Raw genomic sequence first — 19,241 nt, 5'->3', positions numbered from 1 at the left:
TGTATATGAATGAATGTATATTGGGAGAGAAGAATACTTTGCACATATGACACGTTTCCCTACAGGTCATAGAAAAATCTTTGGAAGAAGTTTTGAATTGCATCCTCTTACATTTGACCTGAGATGTAAACAAACATTATAAAACACTCTTACTTCCAGTACAATTTTTTCATTCCATTATAGAAAAAAACACACTGAGAAAAATACTTTTTGTTTTGCCCAATTAAACATGGAAGAAACAAAGTGGTACCAGCTGAAAGCGGTTCCTTCATGTATGAGTGAGAAGCTCAGTAAGTTCACTCTTTGAGTTTGCTCTCCAGAAAGTCTTGAATTTTATTGAGGTTCTCTTCTTGTTGACCAAGTGCTTCAAGTATGATTCCCATGGGTGATTTCTTGAGGCCGGCACTCTCCATCTTATTCTCCAGTTTGTTTTTCATGTTCCGCAGGCGAAGCGATGCATGTGCAAAAATGACTGAAATGCAAAATGACAAAGCACTTTAAGCTTCCAGATGCTTCATGATGTTGCATGTTAAATACCGTAATATCTGGATTGAATAAACTGCATTTGCTTTTTCCAACAAGCCACAAAATATCTTATTGTATTCCATTTAAAAGATTTACGTCTTATGAAAACAGGCTGTTTTTTGTTTCTAGAGTTATGATATTGATGATTATTTTCTTAAGAAACTTACAGAGAAGAGGCAACTTGATTCCAAGCAAGAACACCATAACTCCACCAAAGAGTGTCATGAGGAAGTAGCTCACAACCATTACCAGGAACACAAACAAAGCAGGGTTCTCCTTCTTGAATTTTTTAATGATCGCCTTGTTTTCCCCAGCCCACACAGAGCCAATGAAGACAGAAGCGATGACTGCTGCACCTGTGAACATGCTCACAGGGTTTAAGATCCTGCAGATAGAGAATTAGATGGTGAGAGGATGTTATCGAAGCCAACATCATTTGTGTCTAAAAATTCTTCAATGTATTCATCAATGTCTTTAGAAATAAGCAGTGTGCTAATTAAATGTTTCTTCAAGATTACTTGAAATTGTTTTAGATCAGTCTTAGGTATATGAGGTTATACAAGCATGTCAATGGTGACACCTAATGGTTATAAAGTGTAAATGCGAAAATATTGACAAAAGGAGGCATTTTCCATGTTGGTTTTAAAAATTAATAAACCTGACAGTTAGATAATTATCTTGACGTGACATGCCGTCAATGGTTGCGAAATGATGGCATGACTAACTGCTCTTGTGTCTTTTGCTCATGCTCACTGTCAGCGTCATGTGATTACATCCTTAAATATTGTTCAGTCTTAGCAACTAGCTATAATATTAGAGCCAAACCCAAATCCCCCAGACATTAGACTGGCCTTCATTTTACAAACACAGCTGCCCACATATCAGCTCAACTATGTGTGCCCAGATTAACTAACTAACCCACTAACTATATTTAGCTAAGAATTACCTCATGCTCTAAATTGTACTGAATGAAAACTTGACATGAGAACAGCTGCTTTTCTTCAGAGCAGCATGAAATTCTCGTTCAAAAAGTACAGTGGTGATACCAAGGTACAATGTTCCTGTCAAATTATACACTACCAGTCAAAAGATTTTTAATGTTTTTTTAAGGATTCTCTTCTGCTTATCAAGCCTGCATTTATTTGTGTAAAATACAGCAAAAGCAGTAATATTGTAAAATATATTTTGACTGTTTAAATTTTTTTTTATTTGAATATATTTTAAAATGGAATTTATTCCATGATCAAAGCTACATTTTCAGCATCATTATTCCAGTCTTTAGTGTCACATGATCCTTCAGAAATCATTCTAATATGCTGATTTGCTGTTTAAGAAACATTTATTATAATTATTATTATTAGCAATATATATATATATATATATATATATATATATATATATATATATATGAAACTAATACTTATATTTAGCCAGGATGCTTTAAATGATCAAAAAGCGATGATAAAGACATTTATAATATTACAAAAGATTTCTATTTCAGATAAATGCTGTTCTTCTGAACTTTCTGTTCATCAAAGAAACTTAAAATTCTACTTAGCTGTTTTCAACATAATAATAATAAATGTTTTTTTGAACAGCAAATCAGAATATTAGAATGATTTCTGAAGGGTCGTGTGGCTAAAGTAATGATGCTGAAAATTCAGCTTTGAAATCACAGGAATAAATTACATTTAAAAAAAATATTCAAATATAAAGCAGTTATTTTAAATAGTAAAAATGTTTCAGAATTTGACTGTTTTTGCTGTACTTTGGATCGAATAATGCAGGTTTGGAGAGCAAAAGACACTTCTTTAAAACGGCATGAAAAATCTTACTGTTCAAAAACTTTTGACCGGTAGTGCAAGGTACTAAAACGACAACTTCCATGATTAGTACGTATCCGAAAAATACAGTATCATAGTACCGTGTTAAAAACATTTACGTTAATTTAAAACTATTTTAAGATGACTTTGCATCTGCATTTGCTTTGTGTATTTTGTTTCAGCAGATATTACTTCTCGCGATACTTTCTGTAATGCGATGTTTGCGTTGACGTACCCAAAGCAAATTAGAAATACTATTTGAATATTCTGTTTACAGTTAAATAAATCCCATATTGTGCATGCATGCACAAAGAAGACAGGCTACTGGACTTACCCTACAGCCAGGAATACAATGATTGCCATAACCAGATAGTTAGTTTGATAGTACAGGAGGTTGCTGACCACTCTGTTGTTCCATTTCGCCAGATCTCGCATATCTGGTTTGGCGAAGCGCTCTGAGCCTGGGTAGAAATCATCCCAGCCTCTCAAAGGGGCGATCTCCACTTTAGCCATTAAATCAAACTAACCGGATCCCAGCAGCTGCTGCTCACTGTATATACACCAGTCTGTCACTTCCTCACTCTCGCGATGCGCTTTAGCTTTAAATGGGCGGTAACTTTAAATGTAAGTTAGACAAACCATCCTGTTTGAAGTACTTGATGCAATCAAAGAGGTAATGGTGTTTATTATCATGCTACTGACATGTTCATTTACGCTTGGTTTACCGCCTGATTGAATTAACCAGTGATTTACAATTCACGAACGAATAATTATTTTGAGTCGGTTCTTTTAAATGAAACATTTGAACCGTTTTACACAACCGAATCGGACGGAATAATACCCAACGATTCAATAACCTAATAAACCTAACATTTAAATAATGTGGAGAAAAGCACTTAAAACATAATAAACACATGAGAGTTTTATCAACACGAATACGAAACAAACTTAAGTTTTTAAGAATAGCATTAAAATCCAATTTAATTTACAGCCTTAATAAAATAAAGGCTACATTTTATTATAAATAAATCCAGCATGCTGGGTCGACTGTAAAAAGTAAACAAACCATTTTCATTGGTTGTTAAGATCATTACGTAGCTATCCCGGAAACTCTGCGTAGCCTGGCCACGCCCCTATGTGATGTCTTGTCTGTTATGGCTGCGCACACAGTGAGTGAAACTATCATGTGCAAAATAGCATATTTTTTCCTTAGGTGAATAAATATAACTTACTTCCTGTCACATTTATTCAATTTATTGTTCGTTTTATTAACTCCAGTTGTAACTTCTTTGGTAATATCACGTTATGTGCTCTTCACCTTACGAACTAGCCTCGAAGAGTCACTTCAAGCCATGAGCTATTTATTAACTTAACGTTTATGTATATTTAAGATTCAGCATTTTTTATACGACATGTGAAATTTAGACACTGACTTTATTGTCTTAAAGTTCACCGATGTGGGCTAAATTATTTCTGCGCCCTTCGTTTATCAACCGAGTTCATCTCACGTGGAGACACAGGTCATTGGTCACAATGCAACTGAAAACTAAAGAGTTTGAGTCGTTATTTACCGACGGGCTGGTTGGTCTTGCTGGTAAGTTTACTTTACTTCATTAAAACCTTTTCAAAAATACTGTGGTGGTACCATGGTACTTACTACATAGTATTACCACTTCAGTACCACTTTGATTATACAGTACTCATTTTTGTTATTTTCACATTTGTGACCCTGGCCTGGACCATAAAACTTTTTAATCATTCAAGCATTCCATTGATGTATGGTTTGTTAGGATAGGACAACATTTGGCCGAGATACTATTGCTGGAATCTGAGGATGCAAAAAACAAAAATCGAAATATTTGAGAAAAGTTGTCCAAATGAAGTTCTTCGCAATGCATATTGCTAATCAAAAATTAAGTGGTAGGAAATGTACAAAACATCTTCATGGAACATGATATTTACTTCATTTCCTAATGATTTTTGGCATAAAAGAAAAATTGCTAATTTCAACCCATACAATGTATTTTTGGCTATTGCTACAAATATACCTGTTCTTTAAGACTGGTTTTGTGTTCCAGGGCCACATTTTAGAAAACAAGTAACCAAAAGCCACCAAAACTAAGAAGAACATAAATGGAAATAAAACACTATTTATTATGTACAATAAATCAGTCGTGTCCAAGCTTTTGAACGATTACCGTGTTCATGCTGTTTGCTTTGTGTTACCAAGGAAGATGTCCACAAACGTTATATTTGTTATGATGAATAGAAATATTTAAAAAGAACCAGTTTGAGCTGAGGATTGCAGGAGGGGCAGTGCGCGACCTTCTGTCAGGAAAACGGCCTGAAGATGTGGATTTTGCCACCACAGCCACGCCAGAGGAGATGAAGAGCATGTTCCAGGCTGCAGGAGTCAGGATGATAAACAACAAAGGAGAGAAACATGGGACCATTACTGCCAGGGTAAGGTGAAGCATACAATTTTTTATATTGGTATTCTTCAAACATTTTACTTTATTCCAAACCTGTAAACCACATGTAACCCTGGGCCACAAAACCAGTGATAAGGGTCAATTTTTTTTTAAATCGAGATATATACATCATCTGAAAGCTCAATACATAAGCTTTCCATTGATATATGGTTTGTTAACCTGGGTATATTTGGCAAAGATACAACTATTTGAAAATCAGTAATCTGAGGGTGCAAAAAAATTAAAATAGAGAAAATTACCTTTAAAGTTGTCCGTATTAAGTTCTTAGCAATGCTTATTACTAATCAAAAAATAAATTTTTGATATATTTGAATAATGAATATATATATGATATATATTTACAGTAGTAAATTTACAAAATATCGTCATGGAACATTATCTTTACTTAATATCCTGATGATTTTTAGTATAAAAGAAAACAAATGATAATTTAGAATTTTAATACATATTACATAACACGTATTTTTGGCTATTGCTTCAAATATACCTGTGCTATTTAAGACTTAAGGTTTTGTGGTCCAGGATCACATTTTCATTGAACCTTTGCAGTGGGTTTAGTTGATCTGTTTTGATTTGTGGATGTCAGCATTATGAAAGCAAACTGAAATAAAAAAAATGGATTTGTACATTATATAGCTTCATGATGAGAACTTTGAAGTGACCACATTGCGAGTGGATGTACAGACTGATGGGCGGCACGCAGAGGTGGAGTTTACCACTGACTGGGAGAAGGATGCAGAGCGTAGAGATCTCACCATCAACTCTATGTTTCTAGGTAAAATATTTTACCTGCATGAGCTTTGCATTTCTCATCGATTTGGATTTTGAATTATTTTTGTATGTTTGTTTTGTCCTATATTGTGTTTTTCACAGGGCTAGATGGAACTCTCTATGATTTTTTCCAAGGGTATGAGGACCTCAAAAACAGAAAAGTCAAGTTTGTTGGCAACGCCTCATTACGGATTCAAGAGGACTACCTTAGAATTCTGAGATATTTCAGGTAATTATGCACTCTTACTGGAAAGAAATATGTCTTTGACAGTATATAAAGGTTAATAAATGACATATATATTTTACAACATATACACTACCAGACAAAATGTTTTGGACAGTAAGATTTTTAATGTTTTTAAAAAGTCTCTTCTTCAGTACCATAACTGAAGTGCCCTTGAGCAAGGCACTGAACCCCCGGTTGCTCCCCGGGCGCTGGAGCAATGTCTGCCCACTGCTCCGGTGTGTGTTCACAGTGTGTGTGTGTTTGTTCACTTCTCACTGCTGTGTGTGTGCACTTGGATGGGTTAAATGCAGAGGACCAATTTCGAGTATGGGTCACCATACTTGACAATACGTCACAACTTTTCTCACCAAGCCCGCATTTATTTGATCCAAAATACAGCAAAAGCAGTTATATTGTGAAATATTTTTACTTTTTAAAGTAACTGATTTCTATTTGGATAAATTTTTAAATGTAATTTATTCACATAATGCTGATTTGTTTTTCAAGAAACATTTTTTATTATTATTATTATTATCAATATTTAAAATAGTTGAGTACATTTTTTAGGAATCTTTGATTAATAGAAAGATCCAAAGATTAGCATTTATATGAAATAAAAATCTTTTGTAACATTTTTCACTATAACATTCAATAGCTTGGAGTCATTATTATTTTTATAATAATAAAAATATATATATTATTCTAAAATATTTAAAAAAATATTTTAATATATTTTTAGAATATTTCTATTTAGCAAGGATGCTTTAAATTGATTAAAAGTGATAATAAAGACATCTATAATGATACAGATTTCAGATAAATCAGATATATAATATATCAGATAAATGCTGTTCTTCTGAACTTTCTATTCATCAAAGAAACCTGAAAAAAGTTCTAAAAAAATGTTTTTTGAGCAGCAAATCAGAATATTAGAATAATTTCTAAGGGAGCATGTGACTGGAGTAATGATGCTAAAATGCAGCTTTGAAATCACAGCAATAAATTACAGTTTGAAATGTATTCAAGTAGAATACAGTTATTTTGAATAGTAAAAATATTTCAATTTTACTGTTCTTGCTGTACTTTGGATCAAATAAATGCAGGCTTGGTGAGCAGAAAAGAGTTCTTAAAAAAAAAAACATTAAAAATCTTACTGTTCAAAAACTTTTGACCAGTAGTGTATATTTTTTACAAAAACATTTTTAACGAATTATACAGTGAGGTCCCTGGTATAGCTAATGTATGACAAATATGGTTTATCTTTAATTTTTTTTTCCTGTCTGATTGCTCTGTAGATTCTATGGACGGGTGGCAACTGAGCCTGGGCAACATGAACCCGAGACTCTGGAAGCAATAAGAGAGAATGGCAGAGGATTGGCAGGAATCTCAGGTGAGAGGATCTGGGTGGAGCTGAAGAAGATGCTGGTTGGAAACCATGCTGACCACCTGCTGGAGCTTGTCTATGAGTTGGACCTTGCTCAGTACACAGGTAAGAAACAAAAAATACTGATGCAAATATTTGTTAGGAACTGTGGCTGAAAACTTAAAATGTATAACAAAGTCAATGACCTGCCACTCATTTTTTTCATCTGAATGCAAGTTATTCTAAATTAATTTTACAATGCAATTCATACAGTTTTCTATGATTAAAATGCTTTACATTTTTCTACTAAAATTATCTGTGGGGCATTAAATAGTAGTGTAACTTTATGGAAATTGTGGAAAAAAAAGAAACGGAAAACAAATTCTATACCAATACCATATGGTTACACAAGATTTGTGACATTAAATAATAGCATAAAAAAAGAAAGATTGCATAAATGTTTTATTTATTCATTTTTATTTGAAGATAAAAACCATGCAAATGTTCTGACCTGTTGTGTGTTTCCCCACAGGTCTTCCAGCAGATGGCAATGTTGAAGAGATGAAACAGATCTGGCAGAAGGCTCATGACAGCTCTCCTAAACCCATGACTATCTTGGCTGCTCTGTTCCGACGCCAGGAGGATGTGGAGAAACTGGATCTCCGACTAAAAGTGTCCAGAGAGGAAAAAAACCTGGGCCTTTTCTTGGTCAAATACAGACGAGATCTCGTTAAGAGACAGGACGAACATGATGGTGTGAAACCGTACACAGATTTCATCATTGATGTATGTGCATTTCCTTCGCTTCTAATGTTTAGTACAAAAAATGGCGTTACATCAGATGCTGTGCATTGATTTAATTTCATTTCAAATTAAGTCAATGTACAGCATTTTAATTTAAATTAATTGAATTTCATATAAAGCATTTTGACATATAAAAATGTATTTGTGTAAGAAAATTTGTCAAACAAACATCAGGAAGACCGACTTTATCCCTATAATCATTAAAACGGTTATTCCAGTGTTTTTTATTTATGTACTATTATAGTATTTATTAATATTTATATTTATTTATATGTTCTCTTAAAATTTGTAACGTTTTTTTAATTTTTAGTTTAAATTTGAGCCATTTTATCATTCAATTTTCTTAAATATTTTTAGTTTTACTACATTATTTTTATAATGTAGTACATTATAAAGACTTTAATAATAATTAGTTGCAAATGGAACATTTCTACATTCTGTATATCTATATTCTTTATTTACTATGTATTATATTTGTATTTATATATATATATATATATATATATATATATAAAGTTTGGGATCAGTAAAATTTTTATTTTTATTTTTTAAAGAAGGCTCTTATGCTCGTCCAAAGTTCCATTTATTTGCTCAAAAATACAGGAAAAGGGTAATATTACGAAATATTATTGCAATTTAAAATAACAGTTTTCTATTTTAATATACTTAAAAATCGAATTCATTTCAGTGATGCAAAGCTGAATTTTCGGCATCATTACTCCAGTGTTCATTGTCACACAATCCTTCAGAAAGCATTCTAATATGCTAATTTATTATCAATGTTGGAGACAGTTGTAAGCTACCGTTCAATATTTTTTGGAACCTGTGATTATTTTTTTCAGATGAATAAAATTAATAAACAGTTAAAGAACGGCATTCATTCCCAAAAGAAATCTTTTATAACAAAATAAGTCTTTAGTATCTCTTTTTAAAAAATGCATAATTTTTTGTAGTAGTGTATATTGTTACCAAATTTTTTTTTTGATTAAATGCTGTTCTTTAACCTTTTATTAATTTTATTCACCTGAAAAAAATCACAGGTTCAAAAAAAAAAAAAAAAAAAGCAGCACTTTTTCAACATTGATAATAAATTAGCACATCAGAATAATTTCTGAAGCATCATGTTACAGTGAAGACTTAGGCTGTGTTTACATTAATCCGGATACATTTGAAAACATTTTCAAATTTATCCACTTTGGCCGAAGTTTTAAGAAATAATCGTTTACTGTGATAAAAACAGGGTTTTTTGTGTAAATGAGAGGCCAAACCGCAGGCAAACCCTTCGTGTAAACAGGGCCTTAATGATGCTGATGATTCAGCTTTGCATCACAGGAATAAATTCTTATATTAATATAAATTCTTGGAATTCTCAGTTGTTGTTATTTCATTGCAGTCTAGAGAACCGGACACCCAGAGTAAAGTACTGGAGCTGCTGAAGTATCAGGGAGAAAAGAAACTCTTAGATGAGCTGAGCAAGTGGTCCATCCCACGCTTCCCAGTGAGTGGGCATGACCTACGCAAACTGGGTTTTACCTCGGGTAAAGAGATTGGCACCATCCTTCAGGAGCTTAGAGACACGTGGAAGAAGAGCCGCTATCAGATGAGCAAAGAGGAACTTCTGGCCACCCTCCCCACATCCTGATACCAGATAAGAAAATACACTAGTGTCAGAAGCTCTTCTGTCTCTGCATGCATATGAAATAATGCATTATAAGTCTATGCCTAGAAGGTGCGCCTCCATAGTGTCAATGGAGAGTAGACCATCAGGAAAAACATATAATACTTATTTAATTTTGTCCTGTGCTTTTGCAGATACAATACAACCAAATTTTTTGGGAATATCTGGTTATGGTCTTGGGATTTCGGAATGGTTCAGGTTGCAGAAAATGTTTCAGATTCATAATACTTAACACTCTCTAAAAATGTTCTTTCTGAATTTTTAATCATTACTCATGAAGTTCTCTCATTTTCGTTTTACAAATGGTGGTTTAGTTTGACGTAAGTTATTCATTCATTATTGTAATTGGATTGAACAAGGATGCGTCTTAATTGAAAGGTGCAATGATCCAAAGTTCGTTTTGTTTTGTTTGTGTGATGTGGGATTTTGCCCTTTCAGAAGAGTGATGTAATTATTATACTTAAGAGAATAATTTAGCTGTCCTGCAGAGATGACATCTCATATGAAGCAGTAGCCATGGTTTCATTATGAGGGAAAAAATATGTTCCTTTTGTCAACAGTTCATAGTTATTAGAAGGTTATGTAACCTACTCTCCAGGTGTTTACTTTGAAATAAAGTAACCCTCGTCACGTCTTAGTGCCGTGCTGTTTTGCTTTGAAGTCCATGGATGTTCAGAGATTATGTAAGTATTCTTTTTTTATATGATTGTGAATTACTGAATATGATAATTGTTTCATATTGACATATTATATCATTTTGGCCTTGATTATTGTTTTTATACAGTCCTACAGCTTTTTAAGAGTAAGTCAATGTACAGGGTGCCAAATTTATAAAGAGAGTTCACCCAAAAATGAAAATTCTGTTATCATTTATTCATAATTTTATTATTATTATTATTTTAAGTTGGGTCCAATGTTGTTTAAACTTTTGGTTGAACTATCTAAATATTAAATATAGCTGCAAGCAGCAATTACGGGGCCAAGCACTCAAAGGGGAAAATGAGGAGCTAAGGATGGCAGGAACAGCAGACCAACTGCAACAATAAGTAAAAGGAAGCAATTTTAAGATGATTTTAGTCAAAACGACAGAAAAATGCTGTAGAACGCCTACTGATATGATTTAATGCTTATTAGGTTTGACCAACAGGTGGCGCTGTTATCAAATCCATGTGGTGTGTTTAGTGTGAGGTGACAAACGTACACACAAAGTTTGGTGTCATTATGTCAAAGTTTTCCAAAGATATAGCCTTAGAGTCATTTTCACATCAAGCCTAAAATTTGTAGAGGCGCTGTACGAAAACAGTTTCATTTATCAACATGAAATCCATAACTTTTTGTCAGCACAGTCTGAAGATGATCTGTCTCGATTTTGGTGAAAATCGGACGAACGGTTTAGGACGAGTTTGAAAAAGTAGGTTTTCAACATGAATCAAAATGGCGGACAGGAAGTTCGGCCAACTGTGGCCTTATTGGTTTCTATGTTGTAGGCATGACCCAAGGAATATTTTGAGACCAGTTTCATTACAATAGGCTAATGCTATCTACAGTTATTAGCATTTTTGATCATTTTAAAACTAATTGTTTATGAATGCTTCATTACTCTTGACCAATAGGTGGCGCTGCTACCAAATTGATGTGGTGTAATCAGTGTGAGGTGGTAATGCCACATACCAAATTTGGTGCAAATATCTCAAAGCTTTGCAGAGATGCAGCTTCAGATGCGCTTTGGCATCTTTCCTGCAAATTCGTTGATGCGTTAAATGAAAACGGTTTCAAATATCGACACGAAATCCATAACTGTTTGTCAGCATGGTCTGAAGATGATCCGAGTCAAATTTGGTGAAAATCCGACTAACGGTCTAGGAGGAGTTCGAAAAGTAGGTTTTCTACATTCATCAAAATGGCGAAAAGGAAGTTTGGCCAAAATTGGCAAAATTGGTATCAGTGTTCTCGGACTGACCCAGGGAATATTTTGAGATCACTTTCATTACAATAAGCCATTTTTTTCGTTATAAATTTCGTTATAACTTTTGACCACAAGGTGGCGCTGGCCCCAAAATTTTTATGTACATTCAGGGCATGGTGCCGAACATTTATGTAATTATTGTCGAAACGATACGCTGATCCGTTCTCAAGATACAGCATTTTAAAGCTAAATTCAAAATGGCCGACACCCAAAATGGCTGACATGGGAAAATTGCTCCTCCGAATCTAACGGGACAAGTTTCGAGATTTTTGGCTAAATCACTAAGAAGTAATAAGCAAAAATAGCCAATTTTCATATCTCCTGACCACTAGGTGGCACTGTGATGAAACACTGCAGGTAGCCTCAGGTCAGGCTTGTTATAACATATACCAAGTTTGGTCTCAATATTCCAAAGCGTTATGGAGATATGGCCTCACTTCCATTTTTGCACGCTTTTCGTAGAATTAATTAGCGCGTTATTTGAGAACGGTTTGTCCAATCAACTTAAATTCCATAACTTTTTGCCAGCATGGTCTGAAGATGATCTGAGCCAATTTTGGTGAAAATCAGACAAACCGTCTAGGACGAGTTCGAAAAAGTAGGTTTTACAAACAATTAATTATAGAAAGAAAAAAAAAACCTTATGGTTCAAAAGTTATCAGCAAAAAGAAAGTGAAAGTTTGGGCAAGTGGTGGCGCTAGAGAGTTTGAGTTAGAGACTCCAAACTTGCTATGGTTAAAGTTGAGACTGTCCTCTATTTTAGTGTGCCAAATTATACAACTTTCCCGCAAGCGGTTCTATGGGCATAAACCTTGCAGAATGTGCAAAATGTTAATAATTTTATCAAAATAGGAGGGATCATACAAAATGAATGTTATTTTTTTTATTTAGTACAGACCTGAATAAGATATATTTCATATGCAACTATTACAAAAGGTCCAAACGCTCACTGATGCTTCATTGGGAAAAACAATACATTAAAACCCGAGGGGTGAAAATCTTTTGAATTTGAAGATCAGGGTAAATTTAACTTATTTTGTCTTCTGGGGAACATCTAAGTATCTTCTGTAGGTTGTGAAGGGCAGTACTAAATGAAAAATAAAATACACATATTTAGGCGAAATAAGAAAAATTTTCATCTTCATTCTGTTCAAAAGTTTACACACTTGGCTCTTAGTGCATCATGTTTCCTTCTGAAGCATCAGTTGTCCTCAGTGTGAAAGATGGATCTCAAAATCATACAGTCATTGTTGGAAAGGGTTCAAATACACACACAAAAAAACTGTGAATCTGTGGCACCTGAAGGACTTTTCTGAAGAACAGCAGGGACTCATGAACAACTATCACTAAACAAAAAACACAGCTGTGGATCATTCAGGTAACAACAGTATTAAGTATTATTTTCAGTAATATTTTCTCTTGTGGACTATATGTAAACATCTTTTATGTGAAATATCTTATTCAGGTCAATACTAAAAAAAAAACAAAAAAAAAACATGAATTTTGTATGATCCCTTTCATTTTGGTAAAATAATTAACATTTTGCGGATTCTGCAAGGTGTATGTAAACTTTTGACTTAAACTGTAAGTAATTAAATGTCTTTGTATAAAGAACATATAGTCAATTTCTTCATCTTGTGCATTTCTGCATGCCATATTGTGTTCGTGAGTATTTCTGAATGAAAGGCCCTCCCCCATCCACCAGAGCAACACATAAAACCTGTAGCCTGCGCTCTCCCTCACACACTAAAGATGCACAGACGAGTGAATGCTGACAGTCTCGTGCGCACTGAGACAGTTGAACTGCACATACTAACCTTGAACTAGTTTTTTAAGAAAATGTCTATCCTTACATTAAACCTAAGCAATGCAACTTTGGGGATGGAAGCCACCGGAGAAGATCCCCGCAACGAACATTTAGCTCAAATCGAGATCGCACTGCTAAGTGTCATCTTCCTCAGCGCATCAACTCTGAACTTTGGTCTTCTGCTGGTGTTGTGGAAGAAGAGACAGCAGATGTCCAGGATGCGCGTATTTGTGACCCATCTCTGCTTGGCGGACTTGGTGGTCGCTTTTTTCCAGGTGTGCCCACAGCTATTGTGGGACATAACAGACCGCTTTATCGGTCCTGACCTCGTATGTCGTTTAGTCAAGTACCTACAGGTCGTCGGGATGTTCGCCTCCACTTACATGATAGTTGTAATGACTGTTGACCGTTATCAAGCGATATGCAACCCGATGGTGACTTTCCAGAGGCGGCGAGCGCGCTGGAACCTGCCCGTGTGCGTCGCGTGGCTCGTGTCGTTCGTCTTCAGCGTCCCGCAACTGTTTATTTTCTCCAGAGTTCAGATCGCCCCGGGTGTCTACGACTGCTGGGCAGAGTTCATTCAGCCGTGGGGACCTAAAGCGTACGTTACGTGGACGACGTTGGTGATATTTCTGGTGCCCATCGTAACTGTGACTGTGTGCCAGGTGCGGATCTGCCGCGCCCTCCAGATCAACCTGTACCTGAAGACCCAGCAGCAGCAGAAGGGAGATGATGATGGGCACCCTCACCCTCTTTCCTCCAGAACTAGCAACGTGGCGTCGGTGTCCAAGTCTCGGATTAAAACCGTGAAGATGACAGTGGTGATCGTGCTTGCCTACACCGTGTGCTGGGCTCCGTTCTTCACCGTTCAGCTGTGGTCTGTGTGGGACACGGACGCACCGACTGAGAGTAAGAGAAAGTCTTCTAACACGTTAATAAATAGCATTGTGCCGTCTTAATCTAAATGTAAAATGCTTGAGATATAGTTAAATGCCTTTATAGAAAATGACAAGTTGTTTTGGGGAAAAAAATATTGCTAATATTGCTCTTTTATATCGTTCCCTACTGAAAAATAAAAATAAATCAAGTGATTAAAAAAGAGAAGACTTATAAATTTAACACCCTGAATGATATGACACAGATGGGCGAGATTTACGGTTTAGAATAACAACGTGCAGTAAATGGTAAAACTGTTTGTAACTTGTTCATAATTAATATAATGCATTTAAATGATTAATATAATAATTTAAATAATACATAGATTTGCAATATCAAGCAGCAAAACAAGCTATTTTGTACAGCTAAAAATAGCTGGACGCAGATGAGACTGGAAGCCAGACCCCCAAAATGTGTATATATATATAGGGAGAATGAGAAACAATGCAATAAGAGCTGGGGGGTGAAAACTTTTTGAATTTGAAGATCAGGATAATTATAACTTATTTTGTCTTCTGGGGAACATGTAAGTATATTCAGTAGCTTTTAAATGGCAGCACTAAATTAAAAAAATATGATATTTAGGTAAAATAAGAAAGTTTTCACTCCCATTTTTAATGCATAGTTTTTCCTTCTAAGCATCAGTGAGTGTTTGAACCTTCTGTAATAGTTGCAAATGAGTCCCTCAGTTGTCCTCAGTGTAAAAAGATGGATCTCAAAATAGTTATTGTTGGAAAGGGTTCAATACACAAAAAACATGAAAAAAAAAAAAAAAATCTGTGGGACAGAACAGCAGGACAAACAAGGGAATCATGAACAATTACCACTACCAGTTTCTGATTGGTTAAGCTGATGAAAGATGACCATTTCTGTTACAAGAGTCCCCACAATGTTACACAGAGCAATGCACAATCACTATGAAATGTTTAGAGATATTTATTAAAAATGTGATCAAATGTAATGTCTTCTATCTAACCAATATATATTTTTATATTTCAGCTGCAACCTTCACCATCCTCATGTTGCTGGCAAGCCTAAACAGTGTTGCCAATCCATGTATCTACCTGCTTTTCACCGTGAAGTTCCCCAAACTGTTGGGAACGCTCCTGTGCATGAAACACACTGGCATGAAGGAGTCGCTGCCTGAGGAGTCTACGATGGTCAGCTCTCTGTATCTGAGCTTTAAAAGCCACTCTGATATACGGTGAAAATGAAACAACACCAACAAACATTTCTGAATTCATGCAAATGTCATAAACATGTACCATGTTAGTATTCTTCTAACTACTAAAGAGTGTAGATAGTATATATGGTTCAGTACCACTGTACATATATAAAAATATACATCATACTATGGTGCTATCACAGGACTTCTATGTAAAGACACTTGTTCAGTTGTCTATAGCAGGTATTGGAGGTTCATGATTAATTTTTACACTGAATTAATGTTAAACTCCAATTTTACCTCCTGCCCCTAAAAGGTTTTTTCTTCATGGAATGGTTGCAGTCACCTAGTGATTTGTATTATTCCTATTATTTAACTGCATAGCAAGCAGGAAAATAAATTGCTCACAGTGTGCGCTGTCCTAATCACAATCACAGTGGTGTACAAAATAGTGTTGTTAAATATTGAGAAAAATGTCTACTTGTGTGGTGGATATTGTTATGAAAATGCCTGTACATGTTCACTGTTCTGTGTGTCAATAAAGTGCTTTGATATACTGAAGTGTTTGGCATTGGAATCCGTTCTAACATGTCTAAAAGGTATGTTTCTAATTTAGCTTGAAACATTGAGTCTTGTAAGCTTCAGGTGAGAGATAAGAGTAACAACAGAGATAAGAGGTAAGCCATGTGTGGACAGAAAGTAAGGCATAACTAACAGGGTATAAAGTTTAAAAAGAGCATGACAGTATTTTTTCAGCTGGTATAAGATTGTGACTATGTGTGGTCTGATCCATTTAGCCTTCCTCCCCTAAAGGATGACAAATCAAATTAGAACAAAAAATGTGGAGAGACGTGTCAAAACTAGTACATACAGTTCAAATTCTCAAATTACATGAAAATGTGTTGCACCCACTAATACATGCTATAAAAGTTAATCCAAAAGTTAGGATCTGGTCACAATTGTGAGGTCAGTAAGATTTGTTTAGTCAGAAATACAGTAAAAAAAAAAAAACTTATACTTTAAAAGATTACAATTTTAAAATAGCTGTTGTCTATATTTAAATATTATTTACAATTTAATTTATTTCTGTGATGCAAAGCTGAATTTTCAGCCTCATTACTCCAGTCTTTAGTGTGATCCTTCAGAAATCACTCTAATATGCTGATTTGCTGCACAAGAAAGATTACTTGTTATAATCAATGTTCTGCTGCTTAATTTCCCCCCAGTATTGTTTAATGAAAAGAAAGTTAGAAAGAGCTGAATTTTAAGTTTAATTTTAAATAGAATTTTTAAGTAACAATATACGGTCAATTTTCGAATTTCGGATTTAATGTGTAAAAGTATTAATCTCTCTTTCAATGTATGGCCTAAACATTGGAAGGACCAGTATTCTGCAGATTTCATTGCTGTTCACTTTGATTCCTGAGTGAATCATTCTTTTGAGCCAGTTCAGAAAATCAGACTGAATCGAACATTTGATTGTAGATGTGTCCGTCATATTGCAGCGGTCAACTTGACGTCATTCGCCATACTATAGGTTCGCAGACCAATGGCTGTGCAGGACTGTGGCATTTCAAATATTCAGTGATTACTATGGTGAATATAGATCTATGGGTGAATGATGTTAAGTTGACCGCTGCAATGGCGGACAGCTTACGTATAACACCCCATAGAAACAGTCACTAATGAGGCATCTACGTATATATATCTATGCTTGGAGCGGTCCAATAGGGTATACTACCTATATATATCTATGCGAAAAACCCTGAAATTTGACCGTGGTTTATTGTTCATGCTGATTCTAGTCAAATTAGCATATATTCCCAGTTGATAATCTAATGTTAAATATTAAAATCTATTAAAATGTTTTTTAAATAGCACATGGCTTCATAGCGCCATCACTTTGCAATGTTGCAATGACCGTCATTTGTCAGTGCCTCACTTTAATGAGTGTGTAAATGACACAAAGCTGCGGATGTTAGCTACATTATAAACAGATGGACGCTATTTGAATGGGTTCCTATCATAGACTGTAAAAAAAGATGGACGACGCATCTCCACTTCATTCCATACAGAAAAGTGAAGCCAAAGTGTCTCAATATGGCCGCTGCCATCTTGGGAGAAATTACATCATTTGGAGCCAGAGTCTGCACAGTAGAGATTCGTTTGGAGCCAGAGTCTGCGCAGTAGAGGTTCGTTTGGAGCCAGAGTCTGCACAGTAGAGGTTCATTTGGAGCCAGAGTCTGCGCAGTAGAGGTTCGTTTGGAGCCAGAGTCTGCACAGTAGAGATTCATTTGGAGCCAGAGTCTGCACAGTAGAGATTCATTTGGAGCCAGAGTCTGCACAGTAGAGGTTCATTTGGAGCCAGAGTCTGCGCAGTAGAGGTTCGTTTGGAGCCAGAGTCTGCACAGTAGAGGTTCATTTGGAGCCAGAGTCTGCGCAGTAGAGGTTCGTTTGGAGCCAGAGTCTGCACAGTAGAGATTCGTTTGGAGCCAGAGTCTGCACAGTAGAGATTCGTTTGGAGCCAGAGTCTGCACAGTAGAGATTCGTTTGGAGCCAGAGTCTGCGCAGTAGAGGTTCGTTTGGAGCCAGAGTCTGCACAGTAGAGATTCGTTTGGAGCCAGAGTCTGCGCAGTAGAGGTTCGTTTGGAGCCAGAGTCTGCACAGTAGAGGTTCATTTGGAGCCAGAGTCTGCACAGTAGAGATTCGTTTGGAGCCAGAGTCTGCACAGTAGAGATTCGTTTGGAGCCAGAGTCTGCGCAGTAGAGGTTCGTTTGGAGCCAGAGTCTGCACAGTAGAGGTTCATTTGGAGCCAGAGTCTGCACAGTAGAGATTCGTTTGGAGCCAGAGTCTGCGCAGTAGAGGTTCGTTTGGAGCCAGAGTCTGCACAGTAGAGGTTCATTTGGAGCCAGAGTCTGCGCAGTAGAGGTTCGTTTGGAGCCAGAGTCTGCACAGTAGAGATTCATTTGGAGCCAGAGTCTGCACAGTAGAGATTCATTTGGAGCCAGAGTCTGCACAGTAGAGGTTCATTTGGAGCCAGAGTCTGCGCAGTAGAGGTTCGTTTGGAGCCAGAGTCTGCACAGTAGAGGTTCATTTGGAGCCAGAGTCTGCGCAGTAGAGGTTCGTTTGGAGCCAGAGTCTGCACAGTAGAGATTCGTTTGGAGCCAGAGTCTGCACAGTAGAGATTCGTTTGGAGCCAGAGTCTGCACAGTAGAGATTCGTTTGGAGCCAGAGTCTGCACAGTAGAGATTCGTTTGGAGCCAGAGTCTGCACAGTAGAGATTCGTTTGGAGCCAGAGTCTGCGCAGTAGTGTCATGAGGTGGAGCCGAGGTATCAAAGTCCTGCCCAAACTCCCGCAGACCCAATCGCAAGATCACAATCATGACACCACACCACGTTTTTATAGCATCAAATAGTCTCGTGTAGCCAGATTCAGACTGACGGCTGAAGGTCTGGAATCCATGGCAGCTTTCATTGGCCAAGGCCCTCCCATAAGGCCATTTGACCGACATGTCAAACAATCAATCACAGTTCGTTTCGTTCAGCGTCACGTTTCGGGGCATGGAAATGTGCGGCACACTTGGTTCCTATGGAGACCGGAACAGAAAGGCATTCAATCTGACATTAGAATTCATAATGGCGGCGCTCATCGTTTATTCAGGAAAAAGGTCTATAGAGGGTTTGC

At 36.2% G+C, this 19,241-nt stretch overlaps 3 protein-coding genes across 4 annotated transcripts; 2 read left to right on the top strand and 1 right to left on the bottom strand.

Annotated features, from left to right (window-relative positions):
- Positions 1-2,914, bottom strand: arl6ip5a (ADP-ribosylation factor-like 6 interacting protein 5a). Its single transcript, XM_073852212.1, has 3 exons — positions 2,683-2,914; positions 693-910; positions 1-472 (listed from the first exon to the last, which is right to left on the bottom strand). The coding sequence occupies exons 1-3, from the start codon at positions 2,859-2,861 to the stop codon at positions 297-299; spliced, it is 573 nt and encodes a 190-aa protein (XP_073708313.1). The 5' UTR covers positions 2,862-2,914; the 3' UTR covers positions 1-296.
- Positions 2,915-3,494: 580 nt separating this feature from the next.
- trnt1 (tRNA nucleotidyl transferase, CCA-adding, 1) lies at positions 3,495-10,312 on the top strand. Of its 2 annotated transcripts, none has more exons than XM_073852110.1 (7): positions 3,495-3,942; positions 4,720-4,811; positions 5,477-5,615; positions 5,714-5,840; positions 7,133-7,326; positions 7,733-7,986; positions 9,398-10,312. In XM_073852110.1, the coding sequence occupies exons 1-7, from the start codon at positions 3,804-3,806 to the stop codon at positions 9,644-9,646; spliced, it is 1,194 nt and encodes a 397-aa protein (XP_073708211.1). In that variant the 5' UTR covers positions 3,495-3,803; the 3' UTR covers positions 9,647-10,312. The 2 variants fall into 2 exon arrangements, with proteins under 2 accessions (XP_073708211.1, XP_073708210.1); XM_073852109.1 differs by having other exon boundaries at positions 4,618-4,811.
- A 3,103-nt stretch (positions 10,313-13,415) lies between these two features.
- On the top strand, positions 13,416-16,112 carry avpr2b.1 (arginine vasopressin receptor 2b, tandem duplicate, 1). The gene is made up of 2 exons (XM_073851707.1): positions 13,416-14,364; positions 15,391-16,112. Exons 1-2 carry the CDS (start codon positions 13,488-13,490, stop codon positions 15,597-15,599), a joined length of 1,086 nt encoding a protein of 361 aa, XP_073707808.1. The 5' UTR covers positions 13,416-13,487; the 3' UTR covers positions 15,600-16,112.
- The last annotated feature ends 3,129 nt before the right edge of the window (positions 16,113-19,241 follow it).

This window comes from Garra rufa, chromosome 12 (genome assembly GCF_049309525.1).
Source record: "Garra rufa chromosome 12, GarRuf1.0, whole genome shotgun sequence".
NCBI classification, from domain to species: Eukaryota; Metazoa; Chordata; class Actinopteri; order Cypriniformes; family Cyprinidae; genus Garra; species Garra rufa.
Note: the sequence above shows the minus strand (reverse complement) of the source record. Positions and strands in the feature narration are given on the sequence as shown.